Source organism: Elephantulus edwardii, unplaced genomic scaffold, assembly GCF_000299155.1.
Source record: "Elephantulus edwardii isolate Elephantulus edwardi_28Jun2011 unplaced genomic scaffold, EleEdw1.0 scaffold00038, whole genome shotgun sequence".
NCBI classification, from domain to species: Eukaryota; Metazoa; Chordata; class Mammalia; order Macroscelidea; family Macroscelididae; genus Elephantulus; species Elephantulus edwardii.
Genome location: NW_006399788.1, coordinates 6,122,731 through 6,149,979, shown reverse-complemented (window position 1 = coordinate 6,149,979; position 27,249 = coordinate 6,122,731). Strand labels below are relative to the sequence as shown.

The 27,249-nt window shown below is 48.2% G+C and overlaps 2 protein-coding genes across 2 annotated transcripts; one reads left to right on the top strand and one right to left on the bottom strand.

Moving 5' to 3' along the window:
* The first annotated feature begins 262 nt into the window (after positions 1–262).
* NUDT18 (nudix (nucleoside diphosphate linked moiety X)-type motif 18) lies at positions 263–2,606 on the top strand. Its single transcript, XM_006884819.1, has 3 exons — positions 263–430; positions 1,548–1,761; positions 2,011–2,606. Exons 1-3 carry the CDS (start codon positions 269–271, stop codon positions 2,604–2,606), a joined length of 972 nt encoding a protein of 323 aa, XP_006884881.1. The 5' UTR covers positions 263–268.
* A 3,403-nt stretch (positions 2,607–6,009) lies between these two features.
* On the bottom strand, positions 6,010–26,553 carry FAM160B2 (family with sequence similarity 160, member B2). Its single transcript, XM_006884818.1, has 18 exons — positions 26,508–26,553; positions 25,799–25,806; positions 19,588–19,666; positions 12,063–12,235; positions 11,360–11,464; positions 11,137–11,259; positions 10,723–10,917; positions 10,412–10,608; positions 9,997–10,105; positions 9,528–9,604; positions 8,786–8,975; positions 8,068–8,213; positions 7,829–7,954; positions 7,564–7,654; positions 7,211–7,354; positions 6,701–6,841; positions 6,327–6,427; positions 6,010–6,136 (listed from the first exon to the last, which is right to left on the bottom strand). Exons 1-18 carry the CDS (start codon positions 26,551–26,553, stop codon positions 6,010–6,012), a joined length of 2,178 nt encoding a protein of 725 aa, XP_006884880.1.
* Positions 26,554–27,249: the final 696 nt, after the last annotated feature.

The following is a 27,249-nucleotide window of genomic DNA, read 5'->3' as shown; positions in this document are numbered from 1 at the left end:
GCTGGCGTCCGCAGCGCCTGGACTGGTCACCTAGCCCTTCCGTGCTGGCCCCGCCCCCTCCGTGAGCGGACGAGCCAATCATGAGGGGCTATGCTGACGCGCAGCCTATCAGCAGCGAGGGCTCGCCGGCTCTTCCGCGTTCGCGAGCGCTCTGGGGCCCGGTCACAGATGGGGGAGGGAGAGGCAGACGGGCCCCAGATCGCACGCCCCGCGTCCCAACGCGTCCGGCTGCCCCGCTCCTGGCGCTCCCGCCTTCCCAGGGGACCTGATGGCCTCGGAAGGCCTGGCCGCCGTGCTGGCCGACGTGCTGGGGGGCGGGGGGCCGCGCGTGCAGAACTGTGACTCGGTGCCGGCCGAGGAGCCGGTGGCCCTGGCGCGGCTGCGGAAGAACGTCTGCTACGTGGTGCTGGCTGTGTTCCTCAACGAGCAGGTGAGTGGCCGCGGCCAGGCCTCTGGAGCACGCAGGCAGCCCAGCTGGGGACAGGACAACCGCTCGCTCCTATGTGGCGCTTTCCAGTTTCTACAAAGCACGTTCACGTACACTTGCATTTGACCTCTGTGCGTCCAAGTCTGCCATTCTCCCAGTGTACAGAGGAGGAAACTGAGGCCCAGGAGCTTTCGAGCTCTTGCCCCTCATTTATCTATCCACTCGACCTCACTTACTTAAGGAGGGGACTGTTCTCTAAGAAGTTCAGCGCTATGCTGTCTGCCTAGAGGTCTCTGGTTAGTTACCTCAAGACGTCCCATGTGCCCGCTGGATAGTAATAGCAGACCCAGCACATATACACAGGCTTTCAGATTCCCTGTCTAAGGCCCTTTATGGTGCTGACGTCTGTAAACGTTGCTGTAATAACAGCCAGGAGGGGCCAGGATCATAAGGTTGAATAGGGTTGAGGAAGGGCATGATTCAAAATGTAGTCATTAGTGTTGGGACTAGTCACAGCATTTTGTAAACCATGTCGGGAAGATACAGTGACGAATACAGACATGATTCAGTTCAGGACGAAAGTGGCGTGACCCTTACTCTAGGGCCTAATTCCCAGCCCCTGAGGCAGTGCCCAGGAATTCCAGCCCCTTTCCCAAGAAGAAGTCTTTCTCAATATAGAGAGGAGTCAGTGACAAAGGGAAACAGCTGTGGCCCCTAGCCACACAAGGGCTTCTGGGGAGCAGAACTCTTTGAGGGTGGCGTGGCCATCAGGAAGGTAGATTCCCTAAAGGTTGCAAATGATTAAGGGACTGAGCTGCTACCTGAAAGTTTGAGGTTCAGGTCAATCTAGAGGCACCTCGAAAGAAAGCCTTTGGGATCTACTGCTCCAAAATTTGTTTTTGAAAACCTTACGGAATCTAGTCCTACCAGACATATATGGGGTTGCCATGAATCAGAGTTGGCTTGATGGCAACTGAGTATCAGGAAGGGTGTGTTGGAAAAAATGTACATGCGATATGATCAGGCCCAACAGCAAGGGAAGCCTTGAGGTGATGCTGTTTCTCTGGGGGCTTTTCAGACCAGTTGTGGTGGGAGATGAGGATCCTCTCTCTCCCTTCAGGATGAGGTGCTACTGATCCAGGAGGCCAAGCGAGAGTGTCGTGGGTCCTGGTACCTGCCTGCGGGGAGGATGGAGCCAGGGGAAACCATCGTGGAGGCGCTGCAGCGTGAGGTGAAGGAGGAGGCTGGGCTGCAGTGTGAGCCTCTGACGCTGCTGTCTGTGGAGGAACGCGGCCCCTCTTGGGTCCGATTTGTGTTCCTGGCTCGTCCCACAGGTATGTCCCGCCTGGTGTCATGCAAGTGGGGAGCAACTGACACTTTGCCCTCCAGCTTATCTTCAGGTGAGAGGAGCCTCTCCATAGCCAGCCCTGTTCTGGCTGTTAAAATCCTAATATTGCCACATTCCAGCCTGAGAACTCCTGGCCCTCCTCCCTGAATCTGGTCTCAAGTGCCTGGGTGTTTGTTTCATTCTGCCAATCTTGGCACTTCTGTTTTTGTCCATCCTGTCTCCTAAATCCCCTTAGGTGGAATTCTCAAGACTTCCGAGGATGCAGATGCAGAATCCTTGCAGGCTGGCTGGTATCCCCGAGCCTCCCTCCCCACTCCATTGCGAGCCCAGGACATTTTGCACCTGGTTGAGCTAGCCGCCCACTATTGCCAGCAAGCTAGGCATCCTCTAATTCTGCCCCAAGAGCTTCCCTGCAGTGTGGTCTGCCAGCGACTTGTGGCCACCTTTACCAGAGCCCATACAGTGTGGGTGTTAGTAGGCACTGTGGGGGTGCCTCACTTGCCCATCACTGCCTGTGGTTTCACCCCTATGGAACAGAGGGGTGGCATGAAGATGGCCATCCTGCGGCTGTTACAAGAGTGCTTGACCCTGCACCATTTGACAGTGGAGACCAAGGGCTTACTTGGACTGCAGCATCTGGGCAAAGACCATACAGATGGCATCTGCCTCAATGTGCTGGTGACGGTGGCTTTCCGGAACCCAGGCATCCAAAATGAGCCCCCGAAGATTAGAGGCGAGAACTTCTTTTGGTGGAAGGTGGTAGAGGAAGACCTTCAAAGCCAGCTCTTGCAGAGGCTTCAGGACTCATCTGTCATCCCAGTCAACAGATAGAAAGGGTTGGACAGAAGCTGGGCCTCTGTGCTCTCCTCCAGCATGGTTTCAGCTCTCCTCTGAGGGAGGCAGGAGATTGAAGATTGAGGATCTTGTTCCACTGGGAGCGGGGGCAGTTTTCATGATTCTCAGGGGATTTCTAACTCCCTGGCGGTGGAGCAGGTCCCACATCTCCCAAGAAGTACAGTGCCTTTAAGCAAGCAAAGAGTCCAGGGCTCGAGGACTCGATTCCCATGAGGGCAAACAGAAGCTACTTCTTAAGGCACTATGGGAACTGTCCAAGCCTGAGATGACAGTCGCCATTTTCTGGGCCCTCCTCCATAAAGGCTACTGTTTGAGTCCTCACACGCACTTAGAAGGTGGAGGGACATGGAGAAACAGGCTGCTTGCTGAATTAAGTGTTGCTTACCTTGCCTTGCCTCCCTGAATGTCTCAGAAAGGAGTGAGCAGGAAGGTGAGACTATCAAAGCAGAATAGCTGCTTCCTTTGTTCCCCTGCCAAGCAGATCATCCTGGCTTTCCCCAGACATGCGCTGGCACTAGAGGGGCCAGCCTGCTGGAGGGCTGGGGCAGGTGGGCTCCCTGCTTGATAGTACAGCAAGGCTGTGTGGCTGGCCCCACTCAGGTTCTCTCCATCTCACTGGTTAGGGAATGAAGTGACTATGAGGGGACTACATTCTGATTAAAATGCAACTGTACCCCTTCAAAGTTTGAATAGTGAAAATGCCAAGAGAAGCTTCAGCTGGGAGCAGTCCTAAATGCTGCTCCCGTTTCTACTCATAGTTTCTTCTTCCCCCATCACTGGCAGCCCCCAGATCCCTGCCCTTTGTCTTTTTATAGCCTTTCCCTAAACCAGGCAAAAGCCCATTCTCCGTTTTCTCTAGTTGAATCTGGCTTTTAAAAAAGACCTTTACTAAAATTTAAGGGAAAGCCAAAGGATATAAAGAAAATAAATTGTGTGATCAACAGAGTGTACAATGTTGAGGTTTCTCATTCTATGCAGGGCAACACTTGGGCTTCACCGCCTCCGAACTTCATATGAAGGACCAAGATAACCTCAAAGGCTTCTTCCTGCTTCTCTTGGCTGGAGGCCTCATATCTTTCTGACTTCTGGAGCTGTTGTAGGAATTCTCCTTGTCCTCACTGAGGGCATCTTCCCAAAAATGGAATCAAGCCTTTTGTTCCTAGTTGACTTCTTTCAGTGTCCCTTCTGAGGGATCTGCCAGGCATTATCCACTTAAAAGGGCAAGAACATCTGTTCCTGTTTTAGCCAAACTATTGAGTTTTTCAACCCTGGGTGAAAATAACTCACCTGGGTTCAGGTGATTTTTTTACAACTACTCTGGGATCCTACATCCAGAAATACTGATTTGGAAGGAGGGGTCTCAGTATTGATAGTTTAAAACCCAGGTGATTCCACACACCAGCTGGGAGCAGCTGATCAGCTCTTCAAGCTGTCAGTTTTATCCTACCCTAAAGCACTCATGGTGAACATCTCTACTACCTTGGAGGATTCCTTTCCCCTCACACACCCTAAGGACAATTTAAAACTATCCAGCCCACTGTTTAAAACAGTACAACAAACACAAAAATGAGAACTCTCATACAGACGCTAACAGATGGTTATCTCCTTGTAGTGTCTGTGTGAAGGCTATGAGGCTCTTAGCTGTAGGTGAGCTGAGCTGAAATCCTGCTGCTTGGCCAACAGTGATTCCTGGCAGGAGCTAAGGAACATCAGAATTGGCGCTGCCAGAGCCTGTCTTTGTTTACCACCCTACTGCACACCACCCCTCCCATCAGTGCTGGAAAAGGAATTTTAATTTGTCTTCCTTGGGGAAGATGTGGGGTCTGAATAGCAGTGGATCCCTAGGTAGAAGACAAAGAGAAGACAGCCACTGTGTGCACACAACCATACCTTTTATTGCTGTGTCTCCTCAGGGAAGACACCATGCAAATGCCACATCGAGAATGGTGAGCCTCTGACTCCCAGACCCTTTTCTGAATCTAAGAGTCCAGACGCAGTTCATCCACTGAGAACTATGCCCCTACCCCAAACCCACACCAACATGAGCGCATGCACACGCACACATGCGTGACGTTCTTCAGAGCAGCAGCTGAGTTCTCCCCTGCAGCAGAATGCGGGAGAGGTAGAGGTCATTGAGTTTCCTCCTCTTTCATGTCACCTCTTGGCAACCTGCACCCTGCTTCTAGAAGCCGCATGGGCAGGAAAAGGAAGCGAAAGGGGCTCTGGCCTGCTCCTCCTTGCCCAGGAGCAAAGCCAGCAACTGCAGTCCTGCTGTGAGGTAATGCCTGGCGCCGCCTGTGTGTTCCTGCAGGTCGAGACAGATTCGGGGCGGGTGGGGTGGCAGCCCCAGCTGTGGAGGGCATGCAGGGAGAACAACACCAGAGCTGACTGCCTGTGCCTCAGCCCCTCCTGGGCAGGCCTTGAGGGCCTCAAGTCTGGTGGGATGCTGGCCTCATGGGCCCTGAGCTCCCTTGTCTCTCTAGAAGAGCATTCTGTTGAGAATACTGGGGGCTTGGCAGAATTTTATGGACAAGGTCTGGCCTCTTCTGGTCTCTCAGCCTCTGTGCCCAGGTGTTGTGGACCTGCTGAGACGGGTTCAGAAGGCGCCAGAGAGAAACCAGCTAGAGCTGTAGCCTGGCACCCGGCTCCCCAGCTCCCCAGGCCCTCTCCCGCCCTGGCTGCAGTTGCATCAAGGTTCTCATTAGCAGCTGCCCCCGCCTGGGTGCGGAGCATGCTTTGGGCATTTGCCATGAGGCGGTTGGGGATTTTGCAATCGTCTCCAGGAGGGCAGAACAGACAGAGGGGGCTTTCCCTGCTCTCCCCTACACTGTCCCTTCTCCATGGGTCCAGCCAGGAGACGGGGAGGGGAGAGGCCAAGTGTCAGCAGCTCCTATGATACCTCATGTGACACGCAGGCTCCCTGTGCCCGTTTCTGGCCTATGTGCCTGAGCAGCCTCTGGACCCATCTGCTCCCTCCCTCTCTTGCCGCTGGTGTTTTGGCCCTCGATGACAGACCCGAAAACAGGAGGTCTAGGGTCCAAGTGCTCACCTGGCCATCACCCAGCTCCTCTGAGAAAGCCCGAGGACACCATGCTGCCTGGGAAGCCATCTCTCTAGCTCCTGTGGCATCTGGTGCCTCTGCAGGCCACTCCCTGAAACCCAGTCCAGTCTGGTCAAGAAGCCAGGGTCGTCTTGGTTAACCAGGGACACGAAGCCCAGACCTTGATGGAGATGAGGTCCCTGGGGTACAGAGGAGGTAAGCCCAGCCCCCACCTCCCGGCGGAGAGTGGAGGCAGGAATGCCAGACAGGAGGCAGCTCTTGGGCAGAGGTGTGGACAGGAGTCTCTCCACCCATCATCCTCCTGGCTCAGACATGCCCTTACGGGGGTGGGGAGAGGTTCAGGTGAGGACCATGTGGGGGGAACTTGACGAAAGCAATGGCAGCCAGCTCCTTGCAGAATTCCTCAAGTACTACCACACCTTGAAGGAGGGTCTGATGGTCCAGCCTGGAAGGAGACAGTAGGAGGTCAGGCTAAGAGGAGGTGGACGTGTGCACAGAATGACACCCTGGTGTTCACAAGACATAATCAGATGTGGAAGACAAAGCCCAGCCACAGGACTTCATATGCTCTCCATGTCCAGTGACCCCCACCCCCAACACCTTTCTGTAGCCACCCACTTCCCTTGGATACTTACTGTTCTCCAGGGACCTGACCCATTAGCTGCTTTCGTACCAGCAACAATTTGCCTGGGAACTGGGGTACCCTCTGAATTCTCTGCATCAAGTCTCCAATCACCTAGAGAATGAACAAAGAAAGAATGAGATGAGGAAATGAGCCACTGAGGCTTCTCAGGGTGCCAGGTGCCAGGGCCACCCTAGAAGGGCTTCCTGGCGTGGCTGTGCCATGGGGTGTCTACACGTATACCCAGGGTGTCCTCTGGCAGTACAAGGGGACCCACTCCTAACTCCCAGCGGCTTCACCTTGGATGCCTATGTGTTCTGCCTTCTGAATATCCATTCCCAGTTTTTCCTTCCCCACTCCCACCCCACTGGGCCCAGGCAGCCTTACCCGGACAAGCACAGAGAACAAGCTCCTACAGCCAGGGGCCAGGTTGATGTAGGGATCCAGGAGGTACTCATGGATATGGGGGTGGGGGAAGAGGGCAAGCCGGGACAGGACTGAGGTCACTTGCAGGTTCAGGCTGTATGGCTGTAGGGAACATGGTGGACAAGGCTGAGGGCTGGCAGGGGTGGTGAGCATTTTTGTACTCCCCCAGCAAGGCGCCTGGCCAGTGTGAACGTGTGCGGGGGTGGGAGGCTCACGTGATGTGTGTGTGTCATGGATTCCCTGGGGCTGAGGGCTAGAACATGTTAAGACGTGTGGAGCAGAGGCAAGATGGAGCTTCCTGCCTGGGGAAGGTTGGGGGGCGTGAGGTGGAGAGTGAGGGGCTGTTGTGAAGCCGAAGACCTTAAGAGGAGCTGACCCCATCAGCAGCCCCCACCTCCTGAAGTACTTCAGACATCAGGAGCCTGGACTTCTCCCCTGTGCCCCTGCCTAGTTGCTGGGCCTGTTGACTACCTGATCCAAAATCCGTGACATCCGGTCAAAGAGCACTTGGAGGAAGCGACCCTCAAAGAAAGGCCTTTCTGGCTCATGGGGATCCAGGGGTGTGAGGCCCAGAGGCCAGCCCCAGGGGGCAACTCGGGAGCTGCACTCCTGGAACTGAAACAGGAGAGGAGGACAGTTGAGGAACTGTGCCCAGTGGCCAGCAGACTGCGGAATACTACCCAGGAAGAGCAGGCTCGGGGATTCTGGCCAGAGTGGGGAGCAGCTGGAGCAGAATACAGTGATCAAGGACGGGAGGACAAAGTTTATCAAACCAGCAGTGCTGAGGATGATGGGCAGGTACCGGCAGAGGCCGAGGCACTCACCAGTCCATATGCATCATGGACGTACGTGTCGTAGCCAGTCTCCTCCAGGAAAGCTGATGTCTTGGCTTCCTCGGGAACTAGACAGAGGAAACTGAGAGACATGTTCTAGGTGTGGGGGTGCTCCACCTGAGCTTGCCCTGCCATCTCTGGCTGGGGATGTGGGATCTCAAGCTTTAAGGAAACATGCCTTCTCTGGTTGGACCCGTTAGGGTTATGGTCAGAGAATAAACTCTGAGCTGCTCAGATTTCCTGACCTACTCCCCACCTGTTGACAATCTCCGTTACTGCTGTTTTGCCATCTGAGTTGGTAGAAGGACCTGGTGGAGGCTTTGAGGAGGGCTGAAAGCCAGATTCGAAGCCGTCAGTGAAGTAGGGGTCTTCCTCCAGATCCCTGTGGCCAGAGCAGACATAGCATGACACCCAGCACCCGCGGGTGAATGCGTGTGGGCACACTGAGGGCTGGGGTGGATGCTGAGCAGCCCAAAGGTGGGTGCATCCACTTACAGGGTGTCTTCATAGTTCTCAGGCTCTGACAAGCCCCGGGCCACGTAGAATCGGCCCTCGAGGCTGCGCAGGATCAGGCTGTGGATGATCCACTCATGTGGCTTTTGGAGCAGCTCCTCAAACAATCTCAGCGTGGCGATGCTGATCTGGAGCCAGAAAGGGGTTAGCAGAATGGCCCCTCCCCAACTCGGGACACTGAGGCATCTACCCTAGCTTCAAAGGTGCTTTGGAATTGCTCATTCATGCAAATAAGAAAAATCTTTTAAGGCAGTAGCTTCTTTGGCTGAGGACCAAGGCAGCAGGTTTTAGGGGGAGTAGATGAGTGTTGGCCTAGGAACTAGAAAGTCCGAGTGGCTACTCAATTTGGTGTGTGATACTGGGCAAACCAATTAGCTTTTCTTGTGCTTCAGCTTTCATGTCTGTAAAATGGGAATATTGGCCTCACCTACCACACAGAGGGGTTACCAGCCTCAAACAAGCCAAGTGAACATAAATGTGGCTTGCAAAACAAAGTATTATAAAAAGTATGCTATTACAGGAAATTTCTGTATAACATATGTAGCTTAGCTGTCAAATACAACTTTACTGGTTTGGGGACTTCAGTGCATCAAAGACAGAACAAATTACCTGGAAAAGCTACTGAAATCGGGAAGACATGCTCTGCTCAGGAAAGCCCTTTGGCAGGGGTGAGGGGAAGTAAGGGCCCTGCTCACCTTACCTCATCAGAGAGATGGTTGCAGTGCTCAATAAGGTGAGCACACAGAGTGCAGGGGCTGTCCTCAGGGGCTTCGGGCCGCCGCTCTGTACCCAGGAGAAAATTTACTGCCTCCTGCAGCAGGGCCGGGGAGCGAAGCTGGCGCAGCATGGCTGTCAGCAGGGCTGTGGCGGTCAGGACCCTCTGCTCACACCTATGGTGAGAACACCTTAGCCAGGACTTAAGTGTGCAGAGCCAGATGGGCGATCAGAGAAGGAACAAGGGCTGAGTGAGCATGAGGAGTTGTAAAACTGTGTTCTTGGCTAATCATCTTTGGCTAATGTCTCTCTGCTCATATCCCAGTTTCTAGGGAGGTTCTGTAGGAGGCTTTGGTGGCTTAGTGGTAAGGAGCTGCACTGCCAACCCAGAGGTACATGGTTTGAATACTCCAGCTGCTCCTCAGGAGAATGATGTGCAAACTCCTCTCGTTGCCTCTAGAAACCTGCTGGAGGATCAGCTATGCGTTGGTTCCAACTTGACAGTACACAAAAACAACAGCAATGAGGTTCTGTAGTCTGAGAGCGGGAAGTCTTTGTTTAACCTACGTGGCTCAGAGCTACATGGCTGTAAAGGGAGCTGTATGGCTAATATTAATTAAGGAGTCCACAGATGTTAATCTGGACCTAGTCCTGGCATTAGGGAAAGACAGTGGCTTGGTGGGGTTGGCGACCATGTCCATGCCCAAGGGAAGTGGACACATACTTACACATGCAAGAGCTGGGGCTGCAGAATTTCCACAAATAACTTCTCAGCCACAGTCTTTGCCAAGGAGTCTGCAACAACCTGGGCACCAACGAGCATGTCAAATATGTTTCAAAGTTCTTGACCATTACCTGCCGAGAACTAACTACAGTGCCCTACAAGGTCCCTGGCTGTGCAGATGGTTAAAACACTCAAGCACTAGAGGAAAGGCTGGTGGCTTAAACCCACCAAGACATGCCTTGGGATGCAGGCAGGCCTGATGATCTGAATCCAAAAGACCTACAGAGCGATTCTTCTCCATATATGTGGGGTCCCCATGAGTCAGGATCAACAACTAACACCACAGGGCACACAGGCTCCCGACAGATCCCACATCTCAGGCATCTCTGAGATGTTGTTAGTGGACTATGACTAGAGACAATGAAACTGGGGAGCGCCTACTGCCCCAAGACATGTGCACTGCCAGTTCTCACCGAGTGTGCCTCCATGACGAGGTGGTCACAGTAGTCAAACCAGCCCAAGAAGGCAGCCAAGGCGTCTTTGCCAGGAAATGAAGCCTCATCAGACGGGGCACTGGGTAACCTTTAGTGAAAAGGAGGTGTGGGGGGAAAGCTGGAGAGGGAAAAGTCTTCCTCAAATCAGCTGAGCCCTTTGCCCTACTGCTGGGAGTCGGTTTGAGTAGGGGCTTTAGGGTCAGGGACAACAAAAGGGATGCCTCTCTTGTGGGTGAGAAGGCACTTGGGGATCAGCCACAGCAGTGGGAAGAGAGAAGGTGGCCAGCAGAGGTCCTCATCCCACTTGGTATACAAGAGGAACCATCTTCCAGGAAGACAGCCAGCACTTTTTCCCATTGAAGATATCTACCAGCCTTCCCTGGCCAAGACCTACCTCCAACTGATGCCTTCTAAAGAAGCAATGTCCGCAGGGTCAAGGAAGGTGGGCAAGGACTGGTAGAGCTGGCAAAGGTGCTGAGTGACTGCAGAACAGCAGGGGCTATTCTGTACCAGAAAGGTGGCAGCCGCCTGGGAAGCCACGCTCACCAGGAGCAGCAGATTCTCCTGGGCCTTCAGGGCGACACGGCTTTTCTAGGGGACAGGGATATGACTTCAGGGCGTGCATATGAACTTCTAAACCACCTCCCCAAAACTCACCCTACTCCTTCCCAGTCCTCCACCCACTCCTGTCTCTACAGCCAGCACCTTGCTCTTGCACAACCCAATCAGGGAGGTAACCAGGTTGCTTTCTCCAATCCCACCATCTGGCTCCTTGGTCTCAGCAGGCAGCTGGGTGTTTGAGGCCTGGGCCCCACTGCATTCCCCATCATGTTTGTAGTCTTCTTTAGACTGAGTGGTGGATTCTTTGGATGCCTTCTTCTTACCTATATTCTTTTTCCCCTAGTAAAGAATATCAGATGAGGCCAGGCCGGACCATGGTGAAGCCCATTCCCCAGGATGTGCTGGATCGGGAGAACGCAGGATGGCCTGACCAGGGCCTCAGCATGGAGTGGGGGAGGAATCACCTAAATGCCTGCCTTTTAAGAATGCTTCCTCAGAAGGGCCAAGAGGCCCTGGGGTCCTAGGCCCTCCCACTCTTGTCCCCTTACACATGCTCACTTCTAAGATGTAGGTGAGCAGGGCTGGATCCTGCTGGATCTTGGAGCAGAGGACAGTGGTGAACTGAACCTCTTCCTTTTCTGTGAGGGATCCAGGGATTGTCCCGCCGAGCCGGAGGAGTTTCTAAAAGGGAAGAAACAGAAAGGAATCCGCTGGCAGGGAAGAGGTGGCCATCTGCCCCCCACCCTCACCCTTGGGCACTCCTGGTCTCTTGGCCCCTCACCTGTACAGGCCTGTGGACGTTGAGGTAATGAAGGAGAGGGTGCTGCACCTGGGCCAGAACTTTACTGAAGAACTGGAACACCTGCTGCCGCATGCCTGGGGGATACTGAGGGCCAGGGAACAGAGTGCCTTGTCAGGAGAGGGCAGCCAGGTCCACGTGGCTGGCTGTTTCCTGCCTGGAACACAGTTCTTACCCCAGAGCCACTCGGCCCATTACCTACCTTTAGTTCTGCTCCAAGGCAGCCTTTCCCACTAGGCCTTCTTCCCTATATTTGAAACTGATCCCGCCTGTACATCTCTCCCTCCTCTGTTGAATTCTCCTATAATCTATCATTACAGATCATCTCTAAGTGAGTTCACCAGATTCTGCCTTTCCCCCTAGGAGATAAGCTCTGTGGGAGCAGGAATTTTTGTCTGTTTCAATCGCGCTGTATCCCCAGCATCTAAAAACAGCACCTGGCACACGGCTGGTGCTCAATACAGCTTTGTTGAATAAATGCTGACAGTGAGAAGACGCCCAAGTAAATAAACAAGGGCCCAAGCCCCTGGGGCTGGTGGAATGTTCTGAGATAGCCACAGTTCCCAGCCCCTGTGTTGTTCCCCACCCTCAGGCTGGGAATGGGAGGAGCCCAGGTAAAGAGAGATGAGAATCCAGCCTACTGCCAGCAGTCCCCAAGTGCCTGGACACCGCAGGTTCTACCCACCTCAGCCTTGCCCAGTGTACACAGGGTCTCAAGGACCTTGTGCTGCAGCAGGTACTCCAGACAGGGCCCCGCCTCGCCAGCAGCTGCCTGCTGCTTCTCCTCATACACCAGGATGTCCAGCATCTGCTTCAGCCGCCAAGGAATGTCTGTTTTCTTGGCTGGAGTGTTTTCATCTAAACCAAGAATGAGGAAACAGGAATGAATAGGGTGAATAGGGACCCTCCTCCCCACAAGATCTGCACTTTTGCCAACACAGAGTAGAGAAACTGTGTCTGGGAGAGGGGGTCAAGCCGCATGGGTCCAGAGGGCTGTGTGCAACCAGGGGTAGACCTGTATTTTGAGGAAGCAAAGTTGGCTCAAACAAAGACCAAAGGAAATGGAAGTTTACAGTTAATGTGCCTGCATTTAAAAAGACAAATGACTTTTTAGATGTGGCCAGGATACAGCCCTTAAACTGAGAATGTGTGCATGCTCCAAGCGCATGACTGGCAGCATCATTTTTCTCTTAACTGCTGGGACAGAACACTCCGTGATCTTACAGAAGAAGATGTTCTAGGACTGCCTGACAGCTTTGGACCTGAGTTAGAAGCCAGGGACTCAGGAACTCTGTCACCAAATTTAGAAGCTATATTCTAGCACCTTCCTGAGAGATAACCTCTTGGGACCTGTTTATATCCCTTTTATACTCAGAGAAACTAATACTCTAGCTTTTACAGAGCAGAAGAAGAATGTGTGTACTACCATTCATTCTGCCTAGAACAGACTAGGAGTCTCAGGGAATAGAATTTTTTTTAAGGGGAAAAAAAAAGTTTTGATACTTTAGGACTGGCCTTGCAGCACCCCCTAGCTTCTCTTTAAGGCATAGGATCTTGAGCAAGGCAGCCCACTTCTCTGCCTCCCAAATCCTCTGCTCTAAAGACCATTCTGTCTTGTCCAGAGATCTTCAGAGTTCCTCAGTCCACACAGTGGTTTTCAAAAGGAGGCATTTTTCCCCCTTGGAGAACATCAGTCAATGTCTGGAGACACTTTTGGCTGTCACATCTGAGGGTGGTACTACTGGCATCCAGGGTAGAGGTGAGAAATAATGATGCATCCTACAGTGCACATCTCTAAGTACTGTACCTGAGGCTTGAATTTGTTCTTCAGTTCTCTCAGCTTGAGAAATGCAGAGCAAGTTCTTCCCTTCTTATTTCCCAATTCCAGGTCTTTGCATATTCCATTATAATACTTTGCTTTGTCTTCTCATGCTCCTTTTTGAAATCTTCTGTTCAGCTTTTACTTCACCATCTCTTCCCTTTGTTTTGGTTTCTTGTTACTCTCATGGAATTTCCAGGGTCTCTTCTGACATCCATTTTGGTTTTTAATCTCTCTTTTGTCTTTGTATTGACCTTTTGCTCTCTTCATGGATTATATCCTTGATATCAACTGGTCTTTGATCACTGGTGTTCAAAGGCTTTAAACCTATTCTTATGATGATTATTTTAAATTCAGGTGGGAGAGACTCAAGATAATATTTTGGGGGGTTTTTGGTTTGGGTTCTTTTTGTGAGAAAAATTTATATTTAGAGTTAGCCCGCTGGACTCAGTTTAGATGATCCCAATTTTGTTGGCAACATCCAAAGCATTATAATCAGGAGCAAGTTGAACATAGGCCTTCTTCTCTCCATCAGGCCTAATCAAAGTGTTGACCTTGGCCACATCAATGTCATAGAGCTTCTTTACAGCTTGTTTAATTTGGTGCTTGTTGGCCTTGACATCCACATTGAACACAAGTGTGTTGTTATCTTCTATCTTCTTCATAGCTGACTCAGTGGTCAGGGGAAATTTGATGATGGCATAGTGGTCAAGCTTGTTTCTCCTGGGGGCGCTCTTCCGGGGGTATTTGGACTGCCTTCAGAGCTCAGCGTCTTAGGCCGCCAGAAGGTGGGTGACGTGTGGATCTTCTTTTTTTTTTTTGGGTGTGGACACCCTTTAGGACTGCCTTCTTGGCCTTTAATGCCTTTGTTTTGGCTTCAGTTTTGGGAGGGGCAGGGGCTTCCTTCTTCACTTTTGGCACCATCTTTGTAGAAAGGCGATAATATTTTGCTTTTTATGGACTTTTCATTTTCTTCAGTCTCAATTTGAACTTGTGCATAAGTAATTGATGGTCTATTCCAGAGTCAGTTCCTGGCCTGGTTTTGACTGATGATATTGAGTTTCTCCAATGATTCCTTCCACAGACGTAGTCAATCTGATTCCTCATCTGATGAGGTCCATGTGTGGTCGCCATCGTTTGTTTTTTTCCCCCAAAAGTATTACAGTGAATAAATCATTGAATGTACAAAATGTGATCATTCTATTTCTTGGCCTCATTTTTGTCACCAAATCCATACTTTCAGACTACTATATCTTCTTCATGGTTTCCAACTTTTGCGTTATAGTCACCAATTAACACATCTTGATTGCATGTTTGGTCAATTTCAGACAGCAAAATTTGATAAATATCTTCAATTTTCTCCTCTTTGGCTTTGGATTTTGGTGCCTGTATTTGAATAATAGTTGTATTAACAAGTCTTTCTTGTATGTAGTTTGATATCCTATCACTCAAAATATTGCACTTTAGGATAGAACCTGAAATTGTCTTTTTAACTATGACTGCAACACCATTCTTTTGTTTTTCATTCCTGGCATACTATACCATGTGATTAACTCAAAGTGGCCAAAGGCAGTCTATCACATGTTACCAATGCCTAGAATGTCGATGTTAATGTGTTCCATTTCATTTTTCACTTCTAGTTTTCCAACATTCATCTTTCATACATTCCACGTTCCAGGTATTAAAGGATGTTTGCAGCTGTTTCTCCTCATTTTGACTGACTTCCCAATCTGGCTCTACCTCTAAAATTATAGCTATCCATGTCCCTCTCTTGTTCATGGGGCTTTTAGAGGCCTGTTATTTAAGAAATGGACTGCCAATACTGCTTCTCAGTCTGTCTTAATCTGGGAGCTCTACTAAAACCTGTCTATCATGGGTGACTCTTCTGGCATTTGATACACTAGAGGCATACTTTTCAGCATTATAGCAACCCACAAGTACCTCAGTACAGCAAACTGACTACAAGTGCTGTACCATTAAGAATAGAAATAAAAAGTTCAAGCCCTGAGTTGCAGTACTTACAGATACTTTGTGTAAAATCTTGAATGACCCATGAAGCATCAACAGAAGATTGAGGAATAAACAGAATCGCTGTACCAAAAAGACTTGGTCAACACTGAAATGTCATTAACTACTATATGATCAAGAACCAATGGTAATGAAAGACAGTATAGCTGCACTAAGGCACTGGCAAAAAATAAGGCCCTAGGAATCAATGGAATACCAAGTGACATGTTTCAGTTAACTGATGTAGCCCTGGACGTGCTCACCAGTCTATGCCAGGAATCTGGAAGATAGCTGCCTGGCTGACTGGTAGAGACACATATTTTTTCCCATAGAGTGGGGAAATTATCGAACAATATCTTTAACATCAAATGCAAACAAAATACTACTAGAGATCATGCAAAGGCATCTACATAGACAGGGAACTTCCCAAAGTTCAAGATGGATTCAGAGAAGTTGTGGCACCAAGGATATCACTGCTGATGTCAGATGCATCCTGGCTGAAAGCAAAGAATACCAGAAGAATGCCTATTTGTGCTTTATTGACTATGCAAAGGCACTTGACTATTTGGATCATAACAAAGTATGGCTAACATTATGAAGAATGGGAATCCCAGAACACTTAATTGTGTGCTCATGTAAAACCTAGATCTAGACCAAGATGCTGTTGTGTGAACAGAGCAAGGGAACACTGTATGGTTTAAAATTAAGAAAGGTATGTGTCAGGGTTGTATTCTCTCTCTCCATACCTACTTAATCTGTATGCTGAGTAATTAGAGAAGTTGGACTCTATGAAGAAGAATGTGGCACCAGGATCAGAGGAACACTCATCAATAACCTACATTAAACAGATGACACACCCTTACTTGCTAAAACTGAGGAGGACTTGAAGTGCCTGCTGCAGAAGACAAAATAATATAGCCTTCTATGTGGATTGCGTCTCAATGTCAAGAAAACAAAAATTTTCACCACGGTACCTATAGGCAGCATCATGATAGATGGACAAAAGATTAAAACTGTCAACAACTTCATCTTGGATCCACAACCAACACCACTGGTACCAACAGTCAGGAGATAAGGAGACATATTGTACCAGGAAAATCTGTAGTCAGGGACTTCTCCAAATTACTGAGAAACTGATGTCAGTTTGAGGACTACAGTGTGCCTGATTCAGGCCATGGTCTTTTCAATCACTTGCTATGCATTTGAGCTGGAAAATTATTAAGGATGACAGAAGAACTGATGCCTTTGAGATGGATGATGGTGGTCATGGATAAGAGTTCTGAATATCCCATAGACTGCCAAAAGAACAAACAGATACATCTTGGAAAAGATGCAGCCAGAGTGCTCCTTGGAGGCAAAGGGGATAAAGCTTCATCTTACATACTTTGGGCATGTTAGTAGGAGAACCTATTCCTTGGAAAATGACATCATAGTTAGAAAGTTGGATGGTTGGTGAAAGATAGGAAGACCCTTCACCAGATGGATTGACACAGTGACTGCAGCAATTGGCTTGAGTATGTCAGAGATTGTCAGAGTGGCATAGGATAGGACAGGCCTCAAATCTGTTCATCAGGTCACTATGAGTCATACTCAACTTGATGGTACACAACAACAACAGACTGCAATAGGCAGTTCTCGTAACAAAGATACGCAAGCTAAAATTTTGACAGTTCTGAGAAGCCATGGTCTATGGGAACTCTTGAGGGTCTCTCACAGAGCCCAAAGATCACCTTTTAATATCTTGTGCTGGCTCGGACTGAAAATAAAGCCTTTAGAAAAGGTGCAAGCAGGAACCAAACCTCAATCTGAACTCTAGGCAAGGCAAAGCCAAGTATACAGGATGAGATTAACTGGCAACCAGTATATATCTACCAATACTAGCACACTGATTTCAAAGCAGCCAATCAGAATGCCTGTGCAGTGTGTGACCCTGTTGTTGTTATGTGCCGTTGAGTCACTTGCAACTCATAGCGACCCTATGTACAACAGCTCTAAACTCTGCTCTGTCCTGTGCCAATCTCATTGCCTCTGACACACTCATCCTGATTGCCCCAGTCACCGAATCAATCCACCTCCCAGAGGGCCTTCCGCTCCTGCGCCTGTCCTCCACCCTCCCAAGCATGATGTCCCTCTCCAAGGACCGGTCTCTTCTTACAACATGACCAAAGTATGTCAGACGAAGCCTCAGAATCCTTGCCTCCAAGGAGCAGTCTGGTTTAACCCTCTCCTGGATGAATCTGTTTGTTCTCTTAGCAGTCCATGGCACCTTCAGTACTCTTCTCCAACACCAAAGCTCAAAAGTATCTGTTCTCCTTCTATCCTCCAGCTATTTGATGCATAACAAGTGATTGCAAAGACCATGGCCTATATCAGACGCACCTTTGTCTCCAGAGATGCACCGTTGCTCTTGAGTATTTTAAAGAGGTCCCTAACAGCAGACTTTCCCATGGCAATACATCTTTTAATTTCCTGGCTGCTGGTGCCAAGTGTGTTGATTATGGAGCCAAGCCGACTAAAAGCTGTGAACAATCTCAATCTCTTCGCCATCCATCCTGATGCTACCAATTGGTCCAGTGGAGAGAATCTTTGTCTTCTTGACATTGAGCCTCAATCCATATTGAAGGCTGCAGTCCCTGACCCTCAGCAGCAAGCACTTCAGGTCCTCCTCAGTTTCAGCAAGCAGGGTTGTGTCATCTGCATAACACAGATTGTTTATGGATCTTCCACCAACCCTGATGCCACATTTCTCCTCATAGAGTCCAGCCTCCCAGATGATCTGTTCTGCATATAGGTTGAAACGGTATGGAAACAGGAACCATGCAGTATTTCCTTGCTCTGTTCTGACAACTGCCTCTTGGTTCAAGTATAAATTTCACATTAGAATGATCACGTGTTCTGGGATTCCCATTGTTCTCAGAGTCAGTCACAGTTTGTTATGATCCACACAGTCAAACGCCTTTGCAAAATCAATGAAGCACAGATAGGCATTCCTCTGGTATTCCCTGCTTTCTGCCAAGATCCATCTAACATTAGCTACAATATCCCTAGTACCACGACCCCTTCTAAACCCAGCCTGGACTTCTGGCAGTTCTCTGCTGATGTGCTGTTCCAGTCGTTTTTGAATAATTTTCAGCAGAATCTTGCTTGCATGTGAAATCAATGATATTGTTCTGTAGTTTCCACACTCTGTTGGGTCACCTTTCTTTGGAATAGGAACAAATATAGATCTCTTCCAGTCAGTTGGCCAAGTGATTGTTCTCCAGAGTTGTGGGAGAATATTAAGGGTATCATCCAAGAAGAGTGTAAACGTTCATTACAAAGACAAGAGGAAGAAAAGACCAAAATGGATGTCAGAAGAAACTCTGAAGATTGCACTGGAGCGCAGAGAAGCGAAAGCACAAGGAAGAATTCAAGATACTAAAGAGCTGAACAGAAGATTTCAAAAGGCAGCTCGGAATGACAAAGCAAAATATTACAATGAAATGTGCAAGGAGTTGGAGTCAGAAAACCAAAAGGGTCAAACTTTCTCAGCATTTCTTAAGCTCAAGGAACTGAAGAACAAATTCAAACCTCGAGTTGCTATAATCAAGGATGCTTTGGGCAGAATATGAAATGATCCAGGAGGTATCAAAAGAAGATGGAAAGAATATACTGAGTCATTGTATCGAAAGGAATTGGCAGACACAGGATTTCATGAAACAAAATATGAGCAAGAGCCTATGGTGATGAAGGAAGAAATTCAAGCTGCTTTGAAAGAAACAGCAAAAAATAAGGCCCCAGGAATAGATGGTATATCAACTGTGTGACCCTAATGAGCCCTAATGACCCAAGACTTGGCTTTCTGGGGAGTCAGCTTGAGAAGACCGACATGATATAATGCCTTGGGTTTTAGTCCCCTCTTCCCTCAAATCTTGACTCTGGAAATGTCCTCTAAGTTAGCGAAGTGGAAAGGGAACATCTGATACCTTTCTTTTTCAGTAATGCTTAATTCTTAAGTAATTCTTAATCAGTAATGCTGGCACAAGCACTGGGGGACTGAAGGTGTGGGCCCTCTACTTGTGGGGGCTGGAGGCAATGAGCTCAACCCCTTGGGCTCCTGTGCAGACAACGCAATGTAACAGTCAGCCTCCTGGCCACCACTTCACTCCACACAGCTCCTCTCCAGGAAGGCCAGATGGGACCAGAGGGGCTAGCAACTAAACAGATGGGAAGAGGTGGCCAAATCACTGCCTTGTTTGATTCACATCTTTTCCCTGTCTTCATGAGCTCAACCTCAATGTTGAAAACTCCTCAGCAGTGGCATTTCTGAGCTGGGCAGGGAACTCTGTCTATAGCTCCTTCCCTACTCCCTTCAGAGCCCTCCTGGAGGGAGGTCAAGGCTTACCTGTGTTTTCAATGTAGTAGTGAGTGATGCCCTTCCAATGCTCTACAAAGGCCTCCAGCAGGTCAATGTTGGGCTCCCACTGCGGAGAGAGAGCAGAGACAGCTTATGCAATGGCCGCAGTGACTTGGGTCTGCTGCCACTGAGCTTTCACTCACAGATATCCAGGCTCACAGATCTGCTCCGAGAAGGCACTCCACTCCAGGGTGTTCAAAGGGCAGAGGAACATTTACTACAGGGCACATACAAATTATTTCTCCATCTTGATAGCAATCTGGTGCCTCTCCCCTAAAGCCTTCTCCCACTTGAAAATGCTGTATGTGCCAGGATTCAATATCCCTGTCCTGGTTGTTGTTGTTTTCGGGTGCTATCAAGTCAGCCCTAACTAATGGTGACCCCATGTGCAATGGAATCAAACAGCTGGTCTTGTGCCAGGCCCATGATCACTGTGATTCACTGGCTGATTTTGGGGAGTGCATATTCACTGCTCTCTTCCTGTTCTTTCTGTGAAGCATCATAACAAATACAGCCCTCCCCTGACAGATGGGGGTGGGTGCACATAAAGTGCACTGAGCAGGAAATGAACCTGGGCCTGTCACATGAAAGGTAAGAATTCTACCACTGAACCTCCACAGCCTCCTCTGTCCTAGAGGAGCTAAGAATTCTGGTGAAGGAACCTGACATGGAAACAATTTCAGTACAACACAGTTATACTGCGGTTATTGCTAGTTGTCATGAAGCTGATGGAGTGATGGTCATTTTATGTACACAGAAATGATCTACAGAGTTTTCAAGATTTTAAGCCTTTAGGAAGCAGATCAGCAGGCCTGTCTTCAGAGGTGCCTCTGGGTTTAAACTACCAACATTTTATTTAGCCGCTTTAATACTTATCCATTTGTGTCACCCAGGCACTCTATGAGATACATAAAGCCAAAGAAGAGAGACTCAGAAAACAGTAACAAAAGCGTATATATAGAAAGAACTGTAAAGACAAAGCTTTCAAAGTCCTTCTCAATCTGACAAACTAGAAACATCTGTTTTTAAGGCCATGCCAAGCTTCGTTCAGCCACACAGCTAGTGTTAGATTAAGAGGAATTACTTACAACGTGCCTCTATCTTTAGTCAAAAACTGAGGCCATGAGTCCCTGCTCCTGCTCAGCTAGCTCTGGTCCTTACAGCTCACTCCTCCACCAGCTCAGTGTATGGGCCTGGAAAATCCTGATTCTGCTATGACAGACCCATTGGCCTCTACCTTTCCACAACTGCTTGTAACATTGCCACATTCTGGCTGGAACTGGCCTTGAGTTGATAACCACTTTTCTTGGAAACATCTCCATACAAGGGCATTTCTCCTCTTTGTAAATAAATGTTTGCAGGGTGGGGGTGGGGGTAACAATCAAATATTGCATGCCCACATATGTTCATTTCCACTTCCTTGCTTCCTAAGCTCCTCTGTCCCTGTCTCAAATCTCAAGTTCCCAGTGAGGTCCAGCTAAAGACTTCCAGCTCCATTCAACCCTCCCCAGGGTTAACACTGCTCTCTACCCTCGTACTTTACAGCATGACAGAATGGAGTATTTAATGAACTCATTCCCTTCATTAAGTTCTTTTGAGCCTATTATGTGCGAAGGGAGCTCTGGTGGCTTAATGGTACCTAGCTGCGCTGCCAACCTCAAGGCACATGGTTCGAATCCACCAGATGCTCTCTGAGAACAGGATGGGCAATCTCCTCCCTTGTGATTTACTGCCTCTGAAAACCTGCTAGAGGGTCAGTTATAACACCTCAGTTCCAACTCATTGGTACGTAACAACTATATGCAAGGCACTGCTAGTCACCATAAACAACACAATGACTAAGACCTAGCATGTAAGAAATGCATAAAGAAGAGACCAAAATCTTTTTCAACTACAAGATGGTATTGTGATGCTACATGAAAAAGTAGAACGTGACCTCTGGAGTAAAGGGGTTACCTCTTAACAAGTTGAACAGAAGTCCAACTGAGGAAGTGGCACTTGAACTGACCTCTGAAGACCTGGCTTGATTTCAATAATTACAAATGAAAGACAGACATCTGCTACAAAGAAACCCCAAAAGTGTGTTTGAGGAAAGCCTGGATTGACAAGGATGTGGGCTGTGAATGCAAGCCCAAGAAGTCCGTTTGGTTTGCAGGCAAGCCAGTGACACCTGAACAGTGTTTTGGGGAGATGTGCCTGGCAGTATTGTATGTAGGACAGTACACAGAAGTAGGAAGAATGCTTAGAGGGCTGTCACAAGGCAGGAGTAAACAACAGTGAATCGGAGACCTTGAAACACTCTCAGGCTTCCCAAAGTAAGATTGTAAGGGATCTGACCTTTAGGGAAGTGGCACATCCCATTCATGACACACATACCACCCGTATGGAGTGGCTGCATTGCATCACGTTATTCTACATGATAAAATTGTTTAATTAAGCATTCATCTCTTGTACTAGACTGTGAGCTCCCTGTGGGCAGGGTTTCTGTGTTCTATACCTCCAACTAAAGCACTCTGCACATAGGAAATGTTGTTGTTGTTGTTATGTGCCGTCAAGTCGCTTGCGACTCATAGCGACCCTATGTACAGCCTCCCTAAATTCCGCTCTGTCCTGTGCCAATCGCACTGCCTGACACACCCATACCAATTACCCCAGTCACTGAATCAATCCACCTCATAGAGGGCCTTCCCCTCCTGCACCGTCCTTCCACCCTCCCAAGCATGATGTCCCTCTCCAAGGACCTGTCCCTCCTTATAACATGTCCAAAGTATGTTAGACGGAGCCTCAGAATCCTTGCCTCCAGGGAGCAGCCTGGTTTAACCCTCTCCAGGATGAATGTGTTTGTTTTCCTAACAGTTCATGGTACCCTCAATACTCTTCTCCAACACCAAAGCTCAAAGGCATCAATTCTCCTTCTATCCTCCCTGGTCACTGTTCAACTCTCTGATGCATAAAAAGTTAATAGCAAAGACCATGGCCTGTATCAGATGCACCTTAGTCTCCAGAGAGACACCATTGCTCTTCAGTACTTTGGAGAGGTCCCTAACAGCAGACTTTCCCATCGCAATATGTCTTTTAATTTCCTGGCTACTGGTGCCAAGAGTGTTGATTGTGGAGCCAAGGAAACTAAAGCTGTGAACAATTTCAATTTTTTCACCATCCATCCTGATGCTGTCAATTGGTCCAGTGGTGAGAATCTTTGTCTTCTTGACATTGAGCCTCAATCCATATTGTAGGCTGCAGTCCTTGACCTTCTGCAGCAAGCACTTCAGGTCCTCCTCAGTTTCAGCAAGCAGGGTTATATCATCCGCATAACGCAGATTGTTGATGAATCTTCCACCAATCCTGACACCACACTTCTCCTCATAGAGCCCAGACTCCCGGATGATCTGTTCTGCATACAGGTTGAAAAGGTATGGAGACAGGATACATCCCTGGAGTACGCCCTTCCCAATTTTGAACCATGCACTGTTCCCTTGCTCTGTTCTGACAACTGTCTCTTGGTCCAAGTATAGGTTTCGCATTAGCACAATCAAGTGTTCTGGGATTCCCATTCTTCTCAGAGTCAGCCACACAGTTTCATTAATATTTACTCAGTGTTTCACCAAATTCTTCAAGACATTCTTTTCACATTTCCTTATCTTTTGGAAAACCTTGACCAGCACTATAATTATCTCACAATTTTTGGGATGAGATCTCATCCACCTTTCATATTCAATGGTAAGAAGCTTCAACACAATCCAAAAGACACAGTCTGAATCCACCAGCTGTTCTGCAGAAGGATGGGTGATCTCCTGTGTGATTTACTGCCTCTGAAAACCCATGGGAGGGTCAGCCATGTGTCAGTTCTGACTCCTCGGCACACAACATAATTAAAATGTCAACAATTTCAACTTACTTGGATTCACAATCAACACCCTCAGCATGAGTAGTCAAGAAATTAAAAGAAATATTGCACTGGGAAGGTCTGCTGTCAGAGAACTCTCCAAAGTACTGAGGAGCAATGATGTCTGTTTAAGGACTAGGGTGCACCTGATTCAGGCCATGGTCTTTTAAATTATGTTAGGCATTTTAGAGCTGAACTATGACTAAAGGTAACAGAAAAATTGATGCCTTTGAGTTGTGATGTTAGAGAAGAGTGTTGAATATCCCATGGACTCTACAAGAATAAAAAGATATGTCTTAGAGTACAGCCAGAGTGCTCCTTAGAGGTAAGGATGGTGTGAAGCTTTGCCTCACATACTTTGGGCATATTGTTAGGAGAGGCTTTTCCTTGGACACGGATATCATGCTTGGAAAAATGGAGAGACAGTGAACAAGAGAAAAACCTTCAATGAGATGGATTGATACAGTGACTGGAGCAACAGGCTCAAGTATGTCAGAGATGATGAGAATGGCACAGGTTAGAGCAGGGTTCAGATCTGTTATTCCTCAGATCGCTATGAGTTGTACTTGACTCAATGGCACATAACAACAAAGCCTTCAGCGGGGCTTAAATCAGAGAGAATAACTCAGTAAAAATTCATATACTAAGTAAATTATTCAAGAAAATTGGACTATATGAAGAACATGGAATCGGTTTTGGAGGAAGACTCATGAACAACTTGCATTATGCAGCTAGAACAGTCTTGTTTGCAGAAAATGAAAAAGTTCTGAAGCACTTACTGAAGAAAAGCAAAAACACAGCCTTCAGTATGGATTACATCTCAAATAAAGAAATAAACAAAAATCCTCATCACTGGACTAAGAAAAAAAGAATGAAATCAATTATTTATTTGGATCCATAATTAACACCTATGGTAGCAGCAGCCAAGAAATCAAAAGAAGTGTTGCATTGGGCACATCTCTGCTGTAAAGGACCCTTCTAAAGTGCTAAAGTGCAATAATGTGTTTCAAGACTAAGGTGTACCTGATCCAAGTCATGGTGGTTTTAGTCGCTTTCTACATACATGACATTTGGGCAATGAGTAAGGAAGATGGAAGAACTGATGCTCTTGAACTGGCAAAAGGTATAGTATTGATTGCCAGAAGAACAAACAAATCAGTCTTGGAGGAATGCAACTGGGTGCTCCTTAGAGGCAAGTAAGGTGCAGTGTTATTTCACATCTTTGAGCATGTTGTCAGGTGCCACTCCTTGGAAAAAGACATCAAGTTTAGAAGAGTAGTTGTTGTTGTGTACCACTGAGTCAGAACTGACCCACACCTGACCCTCCTGTGGGTTTTCAGAGGCAGTAAATCACGGGAGGAGACTGCCCACCCTTCTCCCCAGGAACAAGCAGCTGGTGAATTCTAACCATGTGCTCTGGGGATTGCAGTGCAGCTTCTTCCCACTAAGGCACCAGAGCTTTCTATGGAGAATAGGTCAGCAAAAGAGCAGAATATCCCCAAGGAGACAGACTGACATGGTCATTGTAAAAGTAGGCTTTGGCATGATGAGTGTTGAGGTTAGCGCAGGACAGGGCATGGTTTTGAACTGTTGTTCATAGGATCGTTATGAGCAGGAGTGAACCTGATATCTAAAAATATTACTCAGTATTTTAACTCCACACCTAAGAAATGGTTATTTCTTTAAAGATGTTGTTGTTGTGTGCTATCAAGTTGGAACCAACTCATAGCTGACCCTCCAGGGAATTTTCAGGGACAGTTTAATCACACGGGAGATTGCTCATCCCTCTCCTTCAGAACAGGTGGTAGATTTGAACTATGTACCTTTGGGATTGTAGCATAGCTTCCCACTACACCAGGGGCTGGCAAGTCAGTTAACCACCTTAAGTACAAGAGAAAGTAACACTGCCTGGCCCTGTGCCATCCTCATAATCACTCCTCTACTGGAGTCCACTGCTGCAGCCACTGAGTCAATCCATTTCCTGTGGGCTTTCTACTCTTCTGCTAACCCTCTACTTATCCAAGCATGGTAGGCTTCCCCAGGGACTGGCCCCTTCTGATAACATGTCCAAAGTATGTGAGTTGAATTTTCACCATTGTTGCTCCTAGGGTGTATTCTGACTGCTTTATCTCTTCAAAGATGGTGTTCTTTTTGAAAATGATAGTATTTTTTTAAAAGAGCCACAATGCTATTCTGTTTGGTCAAAAGAAGGCAGGAAGGAGCACTTCTCCTTGGTAAAGAGTTAATTCACTTGTGTCATACATTAACCTGGCACCCAAGGGAGCTCTGTTGGCCTTGAGGGTAAGGACTTACACTGCCAACTTCAAGGCAAGTGGTTAGAACCCGTAAGCTGCTCTAGAGCAGGAAGAACATGGACAGTCTTCTCCTGTGCCACTTAAGCCTCTGAAAACCCACTGGGAGATTCTTTTGGACCTGCTGGTGGGTCAGCTATGAGTCAGTTCTGACTGGACAGCAAATAGAAAGAGACAACTTACGGGAAACTAAGACATGAGAAGTGGGCAGAGAAAAGGAAAAGGGTGGTTCCCATCTCTAATCACGCAGGGCCAAACTTCCAAGGTATCCTCTATAGAAGAGAGGCCTGAAAATATCTCCCTAGACAAACCACTGATGCTTGTACTTTCTGCCCAATTTTACAAATTGACTTCTTAGGGTCAGTTCCACCCTAGTATAAAGAGTATATAGGGTTCTGAACAGGTACCTAACAAAAACAAGTACAAGGAGCTTTTCCAGATGGGATGCTCCCAAAGCCACCTTAAAAAAAAATAAAATAAAATAACAGAGGAGGGCTGGCTGTAGGCTGAAAAAAGCTGGAAGTTTTTCTCCACAGTTCCGCCCAGGGTTGAGTCTGTTAGTCATAAGGACCTCTGTGAATAAAATTTGATAAACTGATCAACTGGAGAATTACTATTTACACTGAAACAAACTGATGCCGGCTTTAACGATAGTTTCTTGGCTGGCCTACCATAATAAAATAGAGAGTAAGCCCCGAGCCTACCTAAACCACTTTCTTTTATAAGTGCCTCTCTACAGCGGACCCTGCTTAACATGAAGTGATGGGTGGTCTCTGACCAGTCCTTCAGCCCCAATAGGAAACAGCAAAAGAACGCAAACTCTGATAGAACATGAAAAATCAATATAATGATCCTCACACGGCTGTCCTGGCCTCATCATGAGGTTGGGTTGATTTCTGAAACTCAAATTGAATCTTACTCATCAATCGTATTCTGGAAAATGCGTGTTTTACACCGCAGAACACAGTTTCCAGGGCTGGGCCCCTGCTGAGAGGACTGTATCCTAGGGACCTAGTCGGGCAGGCGTGGGCACTTCTCGAGCTGAGGGTGAGAGGGCGGGCAGAGAAAGGGTCACGACCAGGCGGGCCCATTCCGGGAGCTGTTTAATTCGGTCGAGAGAAGAGGCTGGCTGGGCCTAGGTGAACAGGAAGGGAGGAGAGAGGCGAAGAGAGGCTGCGAAGGCGGGGTGTCCTGGTGGGGGTGGGAAAGAACTATGTGATGACAAGGGTCCGTTCTGGCAGACAGGAGTTTGGTAACTGGGTGACTAAGGAACAGCAAAAATAAACAGGGAGTAATTTGGAGCGAGAGATTAGGGAACTAGAAGGGAGTTGGAGAGGATCGGGGAGTAAGGTAGACCTGAGCAAGTATCTGGAAGGAATCAGGGTGCGAAGGTCGTTGGAGAGTAGGTCCGGCCAGGGGCACAGAGGCCTAGATGGGACCCCTTCCCCAGGC